We start from the raw sequence: 19,659 nt of genomic DNA on the forward strand, positions 1-19,659 counted from the left end.
AAAGGTACTCCATATCAATTAAACAGTTTTCTTATTACTTAGGTTATTGACCCCACTGGAAACAAGAAGCCAAGCCAGGAAAAAACAAACAAACAAATCAACCCCAAACCTTTAACTTTTAACCCCAGAAGTTTAAATAATTCTGATTGTTATTTCATTAGTCATCTTTGCGATAGGAATGATGTTTTTTTCCTTAACAAGGACAAAAATGTGAACATGACCTCCTGAAAAAAGTTCATTGAAATAAATGCTCCAGTTCAAGGCACTAAACCCACCATTTTTCACACTTAGCAAAAAAAAAATCTGTCTACACACATTTTAATTATTTTTCCCTATATATGACATTAATTCATAAACGCTAAGATACTAAACAGTAATAATTCAAATTTTAAGGTGTGAACAAAAACTTATCTGTGATGCAGTGGAAGCTTAAGCACCAAGCTTCAAATAATGCCACTAAACTAACCCAAAGCACAAATAAAATTGATCTCCCTGCCTAATGAGGTAGCTATAAGAATATATCACCTTACTGGCCTGGAACTGACAGGGATAATACAGTGAGTTAAAAAGCACCAGTGAGTATATCAGGATGACAGCTTACCTAAATTGTGTCGCTTTGTCTTTGCGTGCTCGTGAATATGTTTCTTTGTAAAACAGCCAAAGAAGACACAGTAGAGGCAAGAGTGGAGTCTGTTCAGGTGGGCACCACACATATGACAAATGCACGACTTTGCCTGGAATAGAGAAACAAGACACAGAATATGAGTGACAGAAACATCTCCAAGTCCAGCTAAACAGACGTAGATCTAACTGCTAGCTTTCCCTTTTACTCGCTGCCTTTTGAAGGCTGCAGACCAGCAGGGGAAACAGTTCTGCCCCATGTGACAAAACCACCAATTAGACATGTTAACAGAGAAAACTCTTCCATTTGTCCAATACATTACCAAGTCTTGATAGGGAGCAGGTCTCATCTAAGAGCAGACAATAATAAACCCATTTACAACTCCCAGCCTGTAGTTTAATGAACACTTCAAGCAGGGGGAAGCAGGCACTGCTGCTAAAATACACAAACAATCCTACCATTCCCACCTGAGCATTTCTGTTCCCATACCAACCATGTACCAGCAGAATGACCTGCACAGCCATGTGCGAGCCAGGAGAAAGATGTGCATGAAAAGAACCTGCCACTCCCCCCAGGATTAACCTGTATCAGCTCCTCCATCCAGCTATGAGCCACACAAACATTCATTACTGGTGCAAAATCTTTGGGCATTACGGCTAGTGTAGCACAAGCTTAACTTTCCAGCAGCAGAGATGCTGCTTACCGGGGAAGCGAGGTCTTGACGCATCTGTTGTTGCCCAGTTATTCAGAATCACCTCCCACCCACAGTCCCTGCCTTGAAGCAATGGGCTTTGCTGCTCAACAGCCCCTTTGCTGAGCCAGTTCAGCTTGCTAACCTGGAAATTGAAGCTAGACTAAAACTAATCTGTTGTCAGGTTAGTAAGTTTGGGGGGAGATGGAATAGACTCAGATGAGTATCAGAGCTCAGGGAAAGCAGATGCCCAGCAGGGAGGTAAAAAGGGTGAAGAGGCAGGAGTTTTGGGAAATGGAACCACAGCAAAACCTCTGCTTTTTCACAGCACCAAGCTCCTTGATCCACTCAAAAGCTGTAATATGACTTGAACTTTAAAATATTTGTGGGTATATGGCATTTCATTTCTCTGCTGCAAGATTCTGCCAGATTCATTCATTAGATTTCTCTATACCAGCCCACAAAATAGTGGCACAACATCAAATCCATACCAAAGAGTTACAGAAGTCACTTTTGCCACTCTCAGACTGGCTTTGAATCAAGTTTGGAAAGTGATGTGGTGACTGTTCCCTGAGCGACCCAGAATGGGGAGGTATGTCATGAAAGTTACCATGATTGATTGGAAATTAATAAGCATGTAAGCCTGACATGATGGTTTGCATTCCTATGATAACAACACATTTTAACAAGCAAGCCTGAAGGAAAAAAAAAGGGGGGGGGGGGGGGCAATTAGAAGGCTAAGTAGACTTTCTGACTCTAAATCGTATCTGAAGCACTCTTTTAAGCCAACACCACCCAAAACTTTCTCTTAGCATTAAACTCGGGTACTTCAACAAATCTTTTGAAAAATTACTCTGTCTAGTAAGAGATTTAAGAGACTTTGACGGATAAGTCTTTTGCTCAACAACACAGAAAACAATTCAGGTCCAATACCATCTGACTGGAAGATACAGACAGGAGAAATTCCTCCCAGTAAATTCACTTTTCATCTCAGACAACAGCAACTGCATTCAGACATATGTTTAAGAGTAATTGAGCTTCCATAACAGCTCAGACCTACAAAGATCACTTAGAGGTACACCTTATTTTACAGGCTAATCTAAAAATACTATTTTTTTGCTTTACAATATAGAAGTGCCTTTTTTTCTTCCTATTAAAAAAAGAAGAATTGGAATTACTAAAATACTAAGCTATCATCTAACCCAGGCAGTGCATTTCACCAAAAATAACTCCCGAAGTTCTTCAGTAATATTTGTCCAGTGTGCCACAACTTGAAATTAGTGCTGAATAAATGATGCAAGATCCTGTGCTCTAGTCTGGCATTTTTCTTTCAGGATACTTACAGCTGTTAAAAAAATAATCAACAAAGAAGCTTGCAATATGCTGCACCATGTAATTTATTTTCAAGCTTCTACAAATTAAGACTTAAATCCTGAATGTCACATGTTGTGTATTCAAAGTTCTCCTAAGTTCTGTCAGATAAATAGATTGGTTGAATCAAACTCCACACACCTACAGAAAGAAATATTTTAAAAAGTAGGACCAAAAAAATTCACCACCACCAGCACAATTTCCATCTTTAGAAAAATACTGCAGAACTGTCAAACTGTTGCCTAACAGTCGCTCTTTGGCTGCAAAAGCTAAATAGGATCAGCCTATCTGTTAAGATTGCTGCTATGACAACAACTCTAGCAACTAGCTATTTTACTTAGCCAGCTAAAAATAAATCTATTAGCATTAAATATATTGTAAACAGATGACAGAACAAGCATGTAAAAACCAATCATTTTAGGCTAAAAGGCAGAAAATTCATATCTTAAGCATTTTTATTTCCATGAAAATAAAGAGAAATCAAAGAATGTAAAAAAAAAAAGTAGTGGTAAGTTAAAAGAGGAAGTTAAATCACTTATTTAAAGGAAGCTATTTTATCCATATCCTCTACTTGTTCAGTATAGCTCAAGATGGTTTTTCTAAAATTGTAAGAAAACAAGGTTAAAAGACAACAGAGTGAGGAAAGAAATCAATATCAAAAACCATAGTGGCTATTCATAACTAGATTAGCTGTCTCCTTTTCATCTGTCTGTGCTTTTAAACAATTTGCTAAGTTAAAACAAAGCTTCCACCCTCCCACCCCACCCCAAATAATCAAATTACTTTGTTTCATAATACGCCCACCCCTGCTCACATCTCTTGAGGCTACCGTCTAAGATGAAATAGAATACTGCAAATGAGTAATCAAAATCAGTCAGATCCATAAAGGCACAAGCTTGCTTTAAAACACAACTTTTTTTAAAAGCAAGTTAGGTCTTGCTTATGGTCTAGACGCTTTAGGGAAGCCATCCAGCATTTCGGCTGCAGAACCAACCTGTCACTTCTCCTTTTCTCCGGTACGGCCTCCTAGATACGAGAGCACCCCTTCCTTATCCTAAGACACACATGTAGAGTCTTCCCCTTCCTCCATACCCTCTCCCATTATTATTCTGCTCCCCCCATCATTTTGTTCTGCTCCCTACTTGCTTCTTTCCTTTATTGTCTTCACCCTCAAAGTACTCCACTCTCCATCTTTAACCTTATTCTCTCTCCCCACACACAGTCCCTCGTCTTATGTCCCCAGCCAGTCTTCCTTCAGTCCATACTGAACCTCTGTCTATCCCCTTTAATTTCGCTTTGATATTCTAACAAACTGCACACAGAAACCAGGAGAGGCCTTGAGCATTTTCTTTCTGGAAGATTATCATCATTTTTTTAAATGACAGGAAACTGGAGGGAATGGTTTTGCACAATATAAATGATGTATGCACGCACGCATATGCAGTAACTGACACCACTTCTGACAAAGCTGCAGGAGTGAGCAACATTAGATACCCCAATTCCCTCTTCAGTGTTTTTTCCTCTACTGATCTTCTTTATTTCTACTAAGACAGTGGTAACTCACACACCCAGACACTCAGCAATGGTTCTGTACCTTCTTTAAAGGAGGTTAAAGAGCCTAGCAAATGAGGATGTAAAAAATAGTGCACAACACACAAAAGGGAACTGGTTGTAATCACCTCTAACACATGTCAATAAAGTCCATCTCTAAAAGGCCACCTGCTCTTAATATTGTTAATAGTTATGATATGAAATGAGTTAAAAAGAAAGCACCAGGCATCAGTAGGTCCAAAACTAGACTGCTGACACTCCAAGTCTTCCCAAATTGCCAGAATAGCTTATTATTAGTCTACCATCCTACCATCAAAACAGCGGTGGAGAAAATAAAAGCATTGTTTTGCCCTAGCAGTTCGGTCTGACAGTTTCTCTTCCTGCTCTCCTTTCCTGGGTCAGCTCAGGCTCCACCTAAAGCAAGAAGGTCATACTGGGCACATAGCATCAGTTGTTCCAAAAACCTACAAACCTGTTTCAACTGGATATAATATTGGGTCCTCAAATCAATGAATGGCAGTTTCAAGTGGCAATACACTATCCCTGCAAAGCAAACTGTGCAGAAAAAGCAAGAGGCATGCAATAGACCTTAGCTACTGCAAACCATCCTTCCATATTTCCAGCTATTTCAGAAGTAGCTTTAGAAGCTCATTTTTCACTTAATTGTATATGAGAGGAAAACAACTTTTTAAAGAAGTTTTCCACTTGGGTACCTAAGGATTCTTGCCTCTTATGCTCACGCTAAATATATCAAAGCTCTTTGAGAATAGAGCTGTTGTCAGTTACAAGCTTGTAAGCCAAAGACCTCCTACCTTTCACAGTCTGCAAACCACATTCACCACAAAGGTTCACAGGAAAAGATGAACTAGGTAACACTAACAAGACAGTGGGAGGTTTGGGAGGTTAAAAGATCATAAGGAAAGTGTTGCCACACTGTACATGTTCACAAGCAACTCGAAGCAGATTCTCTTAAGGTACTCTTAATGCAAATACACTGGCTATGGATCCCTGCAAGTGTTTGATCCTGTACAAATTCTTAGCATTAGGAAAGTAGAAGTTTCCCAATACAGATCTATTTCTAATTTCCCCACCTTTTATAGTAAGTTTTTGTGTAAAACAGACATAATATTTAGACACATCAGAAACAGGAAGACAAAGTATTTAATTTTCTAATACATTATCATCATTATTGAAAGTCTCTGGAGGGGTACATTTCACTTTCCAGCCCAAAACCAAGTCTCATTCTTTAGAAAGACAACTCCTCTCCGTCAATTTTTGCCTCTCCTATTCACCTTGCCATGTCTAGACCATAGCCTAGGCACAGACTTTTATCTTTATTCTTATCCATCTGTGTTGCAACCAATTCTTGTCCAAATGTAATGTAGACACAGCAGCACATGTTGAGTGATGAACAGCATGCTTCCCTCAGCCTATTTTTTGAAAGAAAAACGACAGATAATCACAAAAGGTCATAGAACTGACTACTGCTTCTTTCTTTGCTGAAGATGGAGACCCTATGGCTATTCCAACAGCAGCGCTGCTTCTGCCTTGTGAGAGGAGAAAACCAATATTAAATAACAGCTGACAAGATTTACTACTCTCAAGAACTCTTTGCACCTCAAGAGTAACAAATTTAGGTCAAATCTGCCTTACGACTTTTCTATCACTTCTTAGTCTACATTTACTTCAAGATTCACTGAACTGCTTTCCTAAGGCAGGCGTGTCACAGACCCATTAGTATAGTGGCTAGGATATTTCATAAACTTAAATACTTAAGACTTCAAAGCCATGTTCTTAGGTTTCAAGAAACAAAAAGAAGGAATTGATTCTATAGTCCTCTGTGGTATGGCATATAAATCACTCCTCCACATGCTGATAGGATGATTCAGAATTACTCTGAGTCAGGGCACATTTCTGACACATCAACTTTAAAAAAAAAAGTCAACTGAAGTATTGTTCACTCACTTCCTGCAACCAAGTTTTAATTATGACATTGTCCGATTAGAAATGTCTATTTTTTTAAAGAAAACATGACATCAATACTGTAAATTTTGTTTCCAGCCCCACTAAGTTCAGGGGTACCAGTAAAGGTTTTATTAGTACTACCAAAACTGTGCACTAGTTACAGAATTCTGTGGTTTGGCAAATGTTCAGAAAGTCACCTTTTAAAAAAAGCCAAATACAGGTAACTTCTTAAACTGGGTTATTCCAAGTGTTTGTTTAGAGAGCAGCAGAAAGACAGTTAAGCATTTCAGCTCTGTTCAACAGCAAACATTAAATCTAAGGCACTTGCTTTGCACCTGTGTATTTGCTGGCTCCCTTAATGCCATCGGGTGCGGCAGAGAGAAGATATCTACACAATTTGCCTAGTCTGTGAACAGCACATTTGGCTCTGACCATCTGAACACAAGTTTGAAGACAACAATATCACAATTTATAATTAAAGATGAAATAGCCTAAGTTATTTAACATCCCAGTTCTCAAACTGAGTGTAAAGAAAAATATACCATTATGACCATCTGAGCAGCTTGCTGTCCTTCTGTAGATTAGATAACCCACGGCTAATCCCAATTAATCCTACTTCTGTCTATAAGTGAAAAAAACTGTGAAAGAGGAAAAAATGAAAGTACTGAACATGGTACAAAAGATGCTAGAAAGCAACTTGAGAAAACTTTTTTTTTTTCTTCCAGAATGATAAATCTTTGCCATTACACCTTATTCAAGATGCTGCATCCCAGCAAGGGCACAAACTACCTGTCTTTTGATAAGGCAAAGTAACATATACACTAAACTCACCTGTTTGAACCTCAGAATCATTTTATCTTAATTTAACCCTGATTTTGAAAAAAATATTAGTTGCACAGTACCTACTGCCAGAGAAAGAATGATTAAATATTTTCTGCAATTCAAATTCTGAAGGCAATTTCCCCCCACCTTTATTTTTTCAGGTTTGGTTCCCCCCCCCATCCTATCTTCCCAGAAGATACACTAGCACCCACACAAGGGGAACGAGACTTGCAGTTTTTGAGGCAAATATGAGAATATTTCAAATTATCTGCTTAATTAGTACTTTTTGGTCTAAAAGTTTTAAAAGTACACTAATCCTATTCCTTTTTCAGTTGTAGTTTTTGGTTTTGACAAATGACCTCCATTTCCTCATCTGGCAATGACAAGCCTCAGCTAAATGTTCTGTGATGCTCTGATGCCAAGCTGACAAATTCTCTGGAGGCTGGGGAGTATGGGAGTTTATCCTAATTAATAAAGCAGCCTGAGCTACCTTCTGCAAGAGTGATGGCTTGCCACAACAGCAGTGTGGCTAACCCACCAGGAACCAAAGCACAGTTGGCCAAATATTTTGATTGGACCAGGATCCCCATCCAGAGAAATAATAATGGTAGAATGAGTAGAATTAAGTTTAAAAAAAAAAAAAAAAAAAAGAAGAAGAAAGAAAAAAAAAGATACCAACTAGATTGTTACCACTTCCGTGTAAAATTAACCACAAAAATGACTGTGGAAGCCTGACAGTATTTTGCCTTGTGCCTTTGGACATAGTAAACAATTGTTTTTATTCTCTGCCCCAAGGGTGGGAAGATGACAAGAAAGGTGTGCCATGCTTTCAAGAGTTAGCTAACACCAGCAAAATGCTCTATACAAAAGTGAGTTGTTAGTAACAAAAAAAGAACACTGATCCAAAGACAAGACACAAGAGGAACATGCAGGTAAACCCTTCAAGTTCACAGGGCACAAGCAATACAGAGGGGCTGTTTTCGTAACATGCAAGAAAAGAGGCCATCTATAAAAGCATCTTTAGACACATCAGCTGGAAGCAACAACATTCAGAATAAGCCTGAAAGGACCACAAACGTCTTCCGAAATAATACTATTCATTCTGCTGAAGGATGAAAAATCTGGATTAAGTTATCCCAGAAACTTTCACAAAGCAGGTAATATCCCAGCGTCCACTGACTTCTGAATCAATAGCCAGAGTATTCAGTTTCCTTCTCCAAACTACACCACAAAATCGGAATGGATATTACTGAGCAGTTCTAGAGCACTGTGAGAGTTATGTTAATAACTCATTTGCACGGCACTACTCTTCCAGCCCGAAATTGGCAGGGAGGGGTTCATTCCCTATCACTGTTAAGGAAAATACGGGTAACTTTTCACTAAGCAGAAGTTGGAAAAAGGTGCAGTATAAAATAAGGAGACTCACTAATCTGAACTGAAAGAAGCAAGTTTGAAATAGCTTTGAGTCCATTAAAAAAAAAAAAAGAGACAGCAAACAGGTTCCACACAGAAAGCTTTAAAAATGCTTCTATACATACTAAGTGTCAGATCATATAGTAGGGTTTTTTTATGACTCCACATGCTCTTCTGAATTCTTGAGTGCATTTAGAGAATAGTTTTAAAGACCATTTTCCTGTGTGCCAAACATACTACAGCTGCTCTGAGACCAGTAAAGGGAGAGAGAGCAGAAAAGGGGAAAAAAAAAAAAAGAATCACTGAAAGTTATTTCAGAAAAGACAACCTCCTTTTCCCCCCTTCCTTATTCACAAATAACTGGATTAATACATACAAAGATTGATCTATAGGAGTCAGAAAAGCCTTCCTAGAGCCCTTCTTCCAGAAAGAACCAGGCCTCTTGAAGACAGATACTTTAGTTCTCATCTAATAAACCTGACCTACTAGTTGCTAACATTATATGCCGTTATACACTGGGATCACCCTATCCTAAAGCAACCTTTCCCATTCTTAAGTGAGCTACTTCAAGTAAGTCATTTTTCCCTAAAGATTCAGAACAAGAATAGTGACTTGCTTTTAATGTGGTCTTCCATCCAGTAAGATCAAAGCTCCAATGAGGCCTTGCACTAAATGGCAGGATGGAAAACATCAGTAAACTCATCTTATTTGTCCCCTTCCTACTGGAAGGGACTGGTTTAAACTGTTCTGCTTCATCTTATTCAATTTGCACCTAACATGTATTTTTCTAAACTAAGACAGGTGACTTCATGCTGATGAGGAGCACTCACATTATTTGTTCCAATATTTGTTCCAATTTGGCTCAATTGTAGGTGGAACCATCTCCAAATGAGGGGCAGTGACACACATTCAGAGCAACTGCAGCTGTTTGTGCAGTAATCATGCCTTCCTGGTCTAAAACAATTAGACTATGCAGCTGGGGAGTTACTTCTATCGACAATCTGTGCTATCTTAAGCTTGGAGTGTATGTACCCTGAAGGGAATTACAGTTAAAGCTCCAACACACTAAAATTAAGGGATTATATGTATGGACAATACTCAGAAGAGAGAGAACACATTTTTCTGAATCAACTCTGCAATGAAGACACGTTCTTAAATGAGAATAATGTTGCAGCCAAAGTCTATCCAAGCTCCAAAAACACAGGTTTGGTTCAAGGGCTCTTCTCAAGAGAGCAATGCAAGTCAATCTAAAACTAGAGAACTTTGATGAAATTAAGAATTGTATTTGGGGGTGAAACAGAGATCTGACTAGTTATCATTTGCCCTCTACATACAGATTTTTTTCCTGCTCTCCTTACTCTGGATGATATATCATGCCAAGAGGTAGACCTTAAATCAGTTTGGGTTTTTGTGTTTGTTGGTTTTGTTTTGTTTTTAAACAACCCCAACTTTTTCCAACTTTTGTTTCACATAGAATTCCACAGCAGGTACAAGGCTGATATGAAACTTGGGAGGGAAAAAATAAAACCAAACAGTTGCACAATTTAAAAGACAGACAGCACAAGCTAGAGGAGAAAAATAGGAGGATGCTCTAAAGATGTAATTTCGGTTTCCCCATATATAGTCACAGTAGTAAAAAGCTGTATTTCAACAAGAACAAAGCAATTCTCTGAAATTCAAATGACTATGCTGAAATTGCTTATTTGCTTCTCCTTTGGTAGGTGCTCACCCCCACCACTAGCATTTACAAATCTAAATGATTTCTCAAGTACTCTATAAAGATGCATTTAAGAGCCTATTATGTTTTTAAACCATTTAAATAATGGATCTTTTTCAAATTAAATTGCATGTCTTTCTGTAGGAGGATTCTTTTAGAAGTGGAAAGCATATTTGCCTTCTGAAAACATATAAGCTGCTTAAGGTTCAAATGCATGTCTCTTTCCCCGAATGTATATGATGCATGGATATGTTCTGTGTGTTGATTTTTATCTATTTCCTGCAATGCACCACTGCAGTAGCGAATTTCACATGAGAACAAGGGGCTTGCCAATACCGCAGTAGTGTATTCTAAGATCTAGTACAAAATCTATTACTTTACCTCACCATTCCCCCATGTCAGCAAATCGTGGAAATGTTTTTAAACGTCCTATTAGGTAATGTATTGATCTAATCTGTGAGCACGTGACTTGGGAAGCAATTCAAGGAGCGAGCTAAACACACAAACCTGCCTGACGCTGTGCAGAGTCTTATTAAACCCTGCCCATGCTGCAGAGATTGTATTTTGCCTTGCATAAAACTAAGAAATCAGATTCTTCACATGAAAACAGGTATGCTCTTGGGAAGTTTGCCATACTACTTTGATGGAAATACTCTAGATAGCATCCTTTCAGAAAGAAAAGAAAAAAGAAACTTCAGGATACATAGGATCAAAGCCCTAACAAGTTCTACAGCCTCATTAAGAAAAGCACAGATATTTCAGCTATCTTTTCTTTAACTACTCTAAGATGTCCATAAAAATATGTGAACTTAATTAGTCCACATCAAAGTCAAAGCAATTCTGCTAGTAGGAAAGATGGATGGGATGATGCTACAGCACAGATTCTCTGTGGCATGACTTATTTATGAGACAAATACTCTCAGCAGAAAAGGAGACTAGTCGAAAATGAGCAGCAAGAGAGTGACAGAGTGCATCTATTAGCGACTATTTGTTTTATTTTAAAAACAAACAATGCTGCACTAAACAGGGTAGATCCATTGTTGAGCCTAACCAAAAAGCATTAGTCTGGCAGAAAACATTTCTGCTTTTAAAAGCTTCCTATGAGTTATGCACCATTCTGTCAAGACTTTAAGAGTTATTATACACGACATTTTTATATTTACTGTAGCAAAGCAAGCCAACTGGTAGGACAGAAATTAACCCCGTTACTTACAACTTTTCTGACAATTGTGGGTTTCAATGATGATACGTGTAACAAACAAATAAGGCATACAAGCCAAACTCTCTTCTTGCCATAAGAATAAAACTTCCTCTTTGTCTAACAGGAGCTGAAGACAAGTTCTAGTCCCCTCACAGTGCCTACAAGAAAAACCATTACAAAAGAATGAAATAAACTTCCCTTTTGGTTTTACAAGAGCTATACAGAACATTTGCTGATTCTCCTTCCAAAGACCGATTTGCCCAAAGCATCACAAACCACTCCCAAGAAGCAAGATCATTCCCCCTTAAAAATATGCCAGAAAAATGTGCTGACACAGAAAAGACCATTAACCCATACACACTAGCCTTCATCACAGAACAAGTGCATCCTCTAAAATTACACAGCAAGCCTTTCAGAGAAAGTCAGACAGAACATTCACAGGGCCTCAAACAACAGTGCTTTCACTAGCATGAAGCATAAAATGGAACTATAATGGACAAACTAGAAATTTTGCTTGTCTAGTTCCACTTACGATATTAAGACATCAGCATCTGAGGACATATTTATGTTCACCTAGCTGTACATGTACAGGAATAGTCTAAGCCAACTAGCACATTACTGCCTAGGAACATCCAGAGAATGAAAGCAAATTCTCAACATGCTTGCACAGAACATGCTTTGACAGCTAGTAAGCTGAAGCTTACTATTTTCCTCATACCTCAGTACAAAACAAATTAATAATTCATTTTACTAGAGCAAAATAAGAGGTCTTTCATTCACCGGTAAACATTCACGCAAATTCACAAACCTAAAGATATGGAGATAAGACAGAGGTGGTCAGAACTGCAGTTCACCCTCTAGAAGATTTTAAGATTTAGACGGATATTCTGAATGCTACAGACATGCAAGTCAGCTTAGAAAAACTGTTATTAAAGCAATATGAACACAAAATACCTTGTGGAAGAGAAAAGGAGTTTGAATTTCTCACACTAAAACTGGTAAGATGAATGAAAGCATCTTCAGAAAAAAAAAGCCTGGGAAATAAGCATTCTCATAATAAATTTATTTCTGTATCTATTTCCATTTAAAGAGTTCGCAAATTGCTGCAGTCTCACAGAGTAATCATTAATCACAGTGTGTGTAGGAAGGTGGGTGATAGTTTCTTAGCAAGGAGCTTCTGCCTTTTTACATAGGACATACAGCCAATTATTATGTTTTAATACTTCATGCTGCATTTGGAACATTAACTTGTTTTGCAAAATAAGTTCATTTTACCTGCCTCTCAAAGGAATTAATTGGGATGAGGGGTGCAGTTAAAATTGTTACTGCCTCTCAAGATCAGGACACATGAAATTCTAGCTCCTGATGTGCAGGAGGGCTTTGGGAAGATGCGGTTTCTAAGTAGAGGAATTTGGAATCCCCTAAATGGAATCAAGAAGCAACCAAAAAACCTTCCAACCTGCCCGCCCCCTCTCCCCAAAGAAACAAAGAACACCCCCAAAACCCAACACAAAATAAAAATACATCACAATCCATTCTCAATTTGGCATTTCACTCAGATTCAGTTCTTGAAGCTGAGTTTAGAGCATCTTGTCCACACGTTAACAAAAAAACCTCTGCCATAACAAATACTTGCCTTTTTTGTAGAAACATGGAACTACAAGGTTTCAGCTGTCTGCTCCCTTCCCTCCCGCCACCTCCAAGATACTACCAAGCACTTTGCTAATTATCACAAAGCCAACCTTCCATTAAGACCGAAAAGAGCATTTTAAGTTTGTTACATTTGAAGTACCTGTAACCTTACCTAGAGTTGTGTTTAAACTGTATGTCCAGCATAATATATAATCTTTGTATTTTGTGGTTGAAATCTCTATTCTTCCAATACTATAGAACTTCAAATACACACTGGCAGCGTATTCAAAAAAAAGCAAGGACACCATTTCTTGATGGTTTCAGAGTGCTACTGAAAAGCTACGATAGTAATCCTTGGACAGGTTTAATACTGTAAAGGTCATAGTGGCTGTGAAGCACTTTCTGAATTTCCATCACTGATGTCAGGACTATTAAAGACATGACTTTTAAATTTATTTATTTTTTTAACCAAGTTTCAGTTATAATGCTGAAACCTTCCACTGAGAAGTGTAGGATGACAACGTTGCAGAAGTTCTCATTTCTTTCCTCTTTTTATTTTGGCTACAGCTAAATGAGATCTCCATCTCATACTCTTTGGTTTTTTTTTTCCAGCAACATCCAACAACTCAACAATATTTTGTTGTTGTTTTTTTTTAATGTACCAAACAATAGCATCAAGTAAAAATCCATATATTCCCTTCTCACAGATGCCTGTAAGCCATTAACAGATTACATTTCACGTATTAGTGTCATTGCTTTGTTCAGAAGACCTAAATAAATTTCTGAATCGAGATTTTTAAATCAAGTGCAAAAAAATTCATCTTGATATTTTTAATACATTACTAAAAAGAGCGCTGTTAGGAAAAAAAGTGGGGTGGGTTTTTTTTCAGTCACATGGAAAAGTCTGCCCTTCTTTAATAGTGTAATTACAAATGCAATTATTTATATCTTTTTGAGGTGTCATTATCAGTAGTTTTTACTTCAGGAAATTTACTTTGATTCTGATCAGTCACAGTTTAATAAACATGAGGCAAACCTGTAAGTGAATGGAGTTGACATCAAGGCCCTAAATCTGTCCACTGACATTTGTGTAAAGGGAAAAAAAAGGTCTAGAGCCTCACTGCAATGCAATTCTTTGAAGAGCAACATGGAAAACCATCAAATAGATTCAAATCTTCATCTTGACCCAGCTCAGACTGCTTGCCTACAATGAATATGAGAACAGGAGAGCATTTACGTGCAGGTCAGATGCCACTCACCCTAGCAGCAAAGGGAGAAGCTTCTACTCACAGCAGCTTTAAACTACATGAATTCACTAGAAAAAAAAGCGTCTGTCCTTACTACTGCGACAATAAATATCCAAACAGGGTTAAAGGGGGTGGGGGAGTGGGTGTTTTTATTATTGTTGTTGTGGGGGGTTTTTTATTTAACTTCCAAGCAGCTGCTGCATCTTATTAAAAAAAAACCCAAACTCCTCTGGTACCTAACAGCAGAGTGGGAAGTGGCCAGAGCTTTGTATATTTGACCAGTACTATGAATGTGAAAAATTTTCATATTCAGCAATAAAGCCAGAGAAGAGGCAAGCCTACATCTCTCATCCATGCTTACGATTGCACTGAGTGTGGCAACTGCAGCTGTAAACCAGGGCCAGGCACGGACAGTCTGGAGGAGGAAAAAAAAGAAGTAGGGTGCACAGCCCAAACTGACAGTGAAAGGGGCTGAGGAGCTGAGGGGAACTGTGCCAGAACCCAAACTGTTGCTGTCACCCACAAGGCTGAAGAGGCAGAAGTAGAGAAGCAGCACTACCTGACACAGCACTGAAGATGATGTAGCACTAGCCTCGTAGCTAAAGCTCTGCATCTCCTGAGACTGAAGCCCATGTTACAGTAATGCATCTTTATAGGTATCAGCCACAGTAAGCCTTTGTCTAGAGCGAAGGACATACAACCCAACAGTCCCAAAATCTGTGAGCATCACAGAAGATAAAGACTCATTCCTTTTCGCATTGGCAAATGCTTTTCTAACAAGAAAACGTCTCGCATCACTCAACTACAAAAACTGGAGACAAGAAGAGAAGGGGGCATAAGAACAAAAACATTTTTAATTTCCACAAATACATGAAGAACAATCTTGCAGCAACCATTCCAGTACCATTGTTGTAGACTCATAAATAGTGATTCATGACTATTTTGAAATAGAATTTCTATTCCATGCTTAATCTTCTAACATTTATTCTGTTCATTCATAATTTGGACCAAACCAGAAGGACAAGTGGCTAAATTTCAGGGAGTTTGAGTACTTGGAACTTTTGTCAACTTCAAAGGTAGCTGCAAGACTGCAGCAACCCTGAAAATTAACCCATCAGTGGACTCCAGCTAAATGCTACCTGTTGACAGCATATATAGTCTCCTACAGCAAAAGATATGAAGATTTAACAAGAATATTTTGTGCTGACCAGCCAGACCCTGCTCTCTTCACTTCTCTTCTGTATTTCAGAAAGGAAGTGCTAAACCATTAACTCAATATAAATATTCCCTTCAACAAAGGCTGATCACTTGAGTTCAGCACCATTTACATGCCACCAGTGTTATTTCCACATCTTCCTTCTTAGCAGGCTGCTTGATTATATAATGCTGTACACTGAAAACAAAAATTAGTAGATTATAGTGTTTGGTTTCATTTATGGACATTGTGCTTGGTTTGTCGTTTAATGCAAAAAGTGTTAGTTTAATTTAAAGCATGGATATAAAAATTAGTTAAGACAAAACAAATACAGACTGCAGCAGCCAGCTGGGCTCAATGGCTAGGAAAGCTTATTAGGCAAAGCACATGCTTTTTAGCTAGAACACACCTCTGCATTCCCAAAAGAAATCCCAGCAGGACAGCAAACTTTCGCAACACAGGGATAAGAAAAGCAAGCAGAAAAATTCCCAGGCTGTTAATTACAGTGAAGGCCTATTTCATAATATCAACAACAGATCTTTCTTCCTATTTTGCTTGATCTTTAAAGGACAGAATAAAACAAAAACAAGGCACCTCCACTTTTGCCATTTTGCTAGCCATGTTTTAAAGAGAAGCCTGTCTCTAGAAAAGCTTCACCTACCCTCTACTGTTCCAAAGGAAGATGTTGGAAGGGCTGCAGAAGAAAGGGTGAAAATACAATTAAGTGCAGATAACATTATTTTCAGGACCTAAACCATCCCCTCCTTCCTTGATATCAAGCACGAAAGCATACCCAGAGCCATAAGCATTATACAATCTGTCTGTGTAAATACCAGTCTCTTTCTGAATTAATTAGGTTTCATAAAATTCTAATACCCCTATTAAAATATGAAAGATGGAAAGGAAGAAGACATTTCAGACAAAGTGTGATCCAATCTTGGTGAGATAAAAACCAATCCACCCTCATGCTACCAAATACTGCACATGCTAAGCCTCCTTTTAAGTACCTTCAGAACAGAGTGAAAAGTAAAAAAAAAAAAAACAAAAAAAAAACCACAACCAAAAAAACCCACCAAAAAAACCCCCAACCACCACACACACCAAAACAAACAAAAAACTGTAACAACACAACACTTATGGGGTAAAGACTTATCTGACAAAGCAATTGGGGAGTTCTGAGAACCATTTCTGGCAGCCAGCTCCAAACAATTGTTAGCCACCTTTTGAAAGCAACACACCTTTTACTTAAGTAACTGAAAAGCTGAGGCTAACAACTTAAAAAAAAAAATCCTAAAACTATTCCAGTTCTTGAAACTACTCAGAGTTCTGCAGAACAGGAACTGTCAAGACAGAATGCTTTCGACACAATGCCATTTTTTCATTCCACAATGCATCTTTTTGACAATACTTCAGAACGCATAATACGCACATTGCTTCACATTCTCACAACAGAACACTCTTTAAATTAAAATACTGGAACTGAAGTTATGAGACAGTAAAGAAAAATGTTTAAAGGTGCCAAAAAACATCTTAAAGCTATATAAAAAAAAGCTTATAAATATCAGCGAAAGACAGACCTCGTTTTAAAAAGAAATGCAAATGGATTCACCTTCAGCAGTTTTAACTACTGCCATTATACATGTCAGATCAGTGGAAGTATTCAAAACACAATACTCTCACCTTTCAGATGCTCTACTAGCCGTTATGTCTGTGCCCTGTAAGCAAGAAAAAGTAACATGCTACATAACGCATAACATTTTCCACTTCTTTTTTGGTGAAGACATTAAGATTTCTATTAAAGATTTAATTTTGTCCACTGCCAGAGAGCTAGAAGAACAGTACTTTGATGTAGAAGACAATTTGCCTGTCAAAGTTAATAAATTACTCCAGTTATTCTTTGATTAATTGCACAGAAATTAAGAATGCAGAGAAAAGGTTCTCTAATAAAGGTGAAATTTTTCAGAAAGTTTGCAGGCAAGTTCAAGTGTTTTTCATCAGTCCTGTGAATCCGTGCCTGGGCATTTCTTTCTCAGTAATGAAATAATTCTTGGAATTAAAGTGCCAAAAGACTTAATCAGGGCAGGATTTCCTGACATCCTGTTTCCCATAATCAAGTGGTGGCAGTGGTAACTGATGAGGGAAATGGAGGAACACTACTACCTACATGCGTTTAGCTCAAGATCTGCATTAGGACTCCCCAGTTCACCAATCCCAGGTAAAACTTATCTCCTAAGAAAAATGAAGAAAAGATTTGTCAAATATATTCATACTCTACACGACCCTTTGGACAAGTGTTTTTGCATAGCAAACTCATCACTATAGTTTTGCTAGAGAAAAGTCAAATGATGACACTAAAAAGAGACAGGAGAAAAAAAATTCATGTAGTGGATGGCTCATGAATGCTATGAAGAGAGGGGGAGAACAGAACTCTAGTGAATGTGACAACTTCTTAGGTATCACTATTGCAGGCAACTTCCTTTAGCACTTGGTACAAGACACATGAAGTATATATAAATGCTGTTCTGTGCAGTGTCCAACTACGACAACATTGAAATATGCAAGCATTTAGTGCAGCTAAAGTTCATTTCACCATTCATGTAAAGATTCATCTTCTGTTTTACTTAAGACATACGGTTTGTCCTCTAAACTTTAAACTATTTAATGAAAACAAAGACAGTAACCCCCCAAATAACATCCATGGTAACAAGTAAGCAGGAATAGCTATTTGTACATATCCCTTCAAATTCTGTAAACCAGCTCAGTTTTTGTTTCAAGAAAAAAACCCATTATTTTCCTCTCTATAACTTGCAAAACAGGAGTATTGCAAATAAGATCAAAACTGTTTCAACCTACTTCATTCATGTCTCCCTTTTCCTTCACTGGCTTTTGGGAAACTGCATTTTGAAAACTATCCCATACATAGGAATCTTCCTTGTCAAATGAATATACAACTTACATACATGTGTATATACACACATATACACACAAACATATATATATATGTGTGTTTAAAAAGTGTAACCATTCTACTCAGAAGACAGAAAAGGGAATTTGAATCTCAATTTCCTGTAAAGATGGTTTCAGGATGGACTTTTATGTACTCTTAACATTGAGTACAAATTTAGCTCCAGGAAGCCACTGAAAATTTTCAATTAAAAAAAAATATCTGAACACAGGTACAGTTTGTATGATAGGAAAAGACATGGTTTTTGTAGAGGCCTTGCTCTATTTACGTCTGCTTATATTAATGCCATAGACATTCAGCAGTTAGCATCACACACTTGGACAGAAGCATATCGGTTTCTGTAAGAGCAGAGAGACCATTAAAAGGAGATAAAGGCACACGGAAAAACTGCAAGACATTCATCAGTTACAGAGAGTGTTCTGGAGCACATGCACCTAACAAATTAGTAGCATTTTAGTAATAACAGTGCCTGCAGAAGATGCCTGAAAGAAGGGAAGAAGACAGTCTGCTTATGCATTACAGGTGATTGCCAGCAACTACTCATGCACATGCCATTGATTCATTCAGACAAGACAGTCAGAACTACAGTTACTGTCACATTTGTCAAGCATAAAAAGACATAACTTAGATTCTACCTGACATTAGCAAATACTGGGCCCACAGCATGTCCATTAACACTAATAATTAAAGTAAGTAATGTTTCATTTACCAAGAGAGCATCTGTACAGCAAAGCTGCAGACTGCTTTCGCAAAAAAATTACTCAGATATAATTTACAGTTTATCTTACCAGAAAAGTTTAACAGTACTTGGGTGGACACGCATTTTCATGTAAAGCAGAACACAGAAGAGACAATTTCAGTTGTATAAATATCATAATTGTGTGATTTAAATAATCTATTTGGAAAGCAAAAATCATAGATTTGAGGACTCCCAACTAAAAAAAAAAAGACGTAATTCAAAATTGGAACATGCATTGGTGGTTTTAACTCCTATAGCAAACATGATTGAGCTACTTGCAGACACCAGTTGTGACAAAATCAAATCATCTTTTTTGATCATCCAAACAGAGACTGCATCTCTGGCATCTACAAAGCCAGACTGGGCCATAGTCAGGGACCTTGTAATTCTGTTTAATGGAACCTCACTAACATGGCTGCCACGATTCAGACAAGAAAAGTCTTCTCTTTGAGAGCTAAACTCCCATAGTCTAAGGATAAAGCAGAACCCGCTGTTTCTCAGGACACTTGCTCGAGGACAGCAGAGCTT

General features: G+C 37.9%; 1 protein-coding gene across 5 annotated transcripts in view; it reads right to left on the reverse strand.

Annotated features, from left to right (window-relative positions):
• Window positions 1-19,659, reverse strand: part of USP22 (ubiquitin specific peptidase 22) — a 112,472-nt gene that overhangs the window by 70,267 nt on the left and 22,546 nt on the right. For 4 of the 5 annotated variants that reach the window (XM_075058803.1, XM_075058802.1, XM_075058806.1 and 1 more), the window contains one exon: window positions 602-734. In XM_075058803.1, coding sequence (XP_074914904.1) covers window positions 602-734 — 133 coding nt within the window. Of the gene's footprint in view, window positions 1-601; window positions 735-11,365; window positions 11,385-19,659 lie in introns of those variants that run through there. The other variant, XM_075058804.1, reaches the window with a different exon arrangement.

The sequence above is a fragment of the Buteo buteo genome, chromosome 27 (assembly GCF_964188355.1).
Source record: "Buteo buteo chromosome 27, bButBut1.hap1.1, whole genome shotgun sequence".
NCBI lineage: Eukaryota > Metazoa > Chordata > Aves > Accipitriformes > Accipitridae > Buteo > Buteo buteo.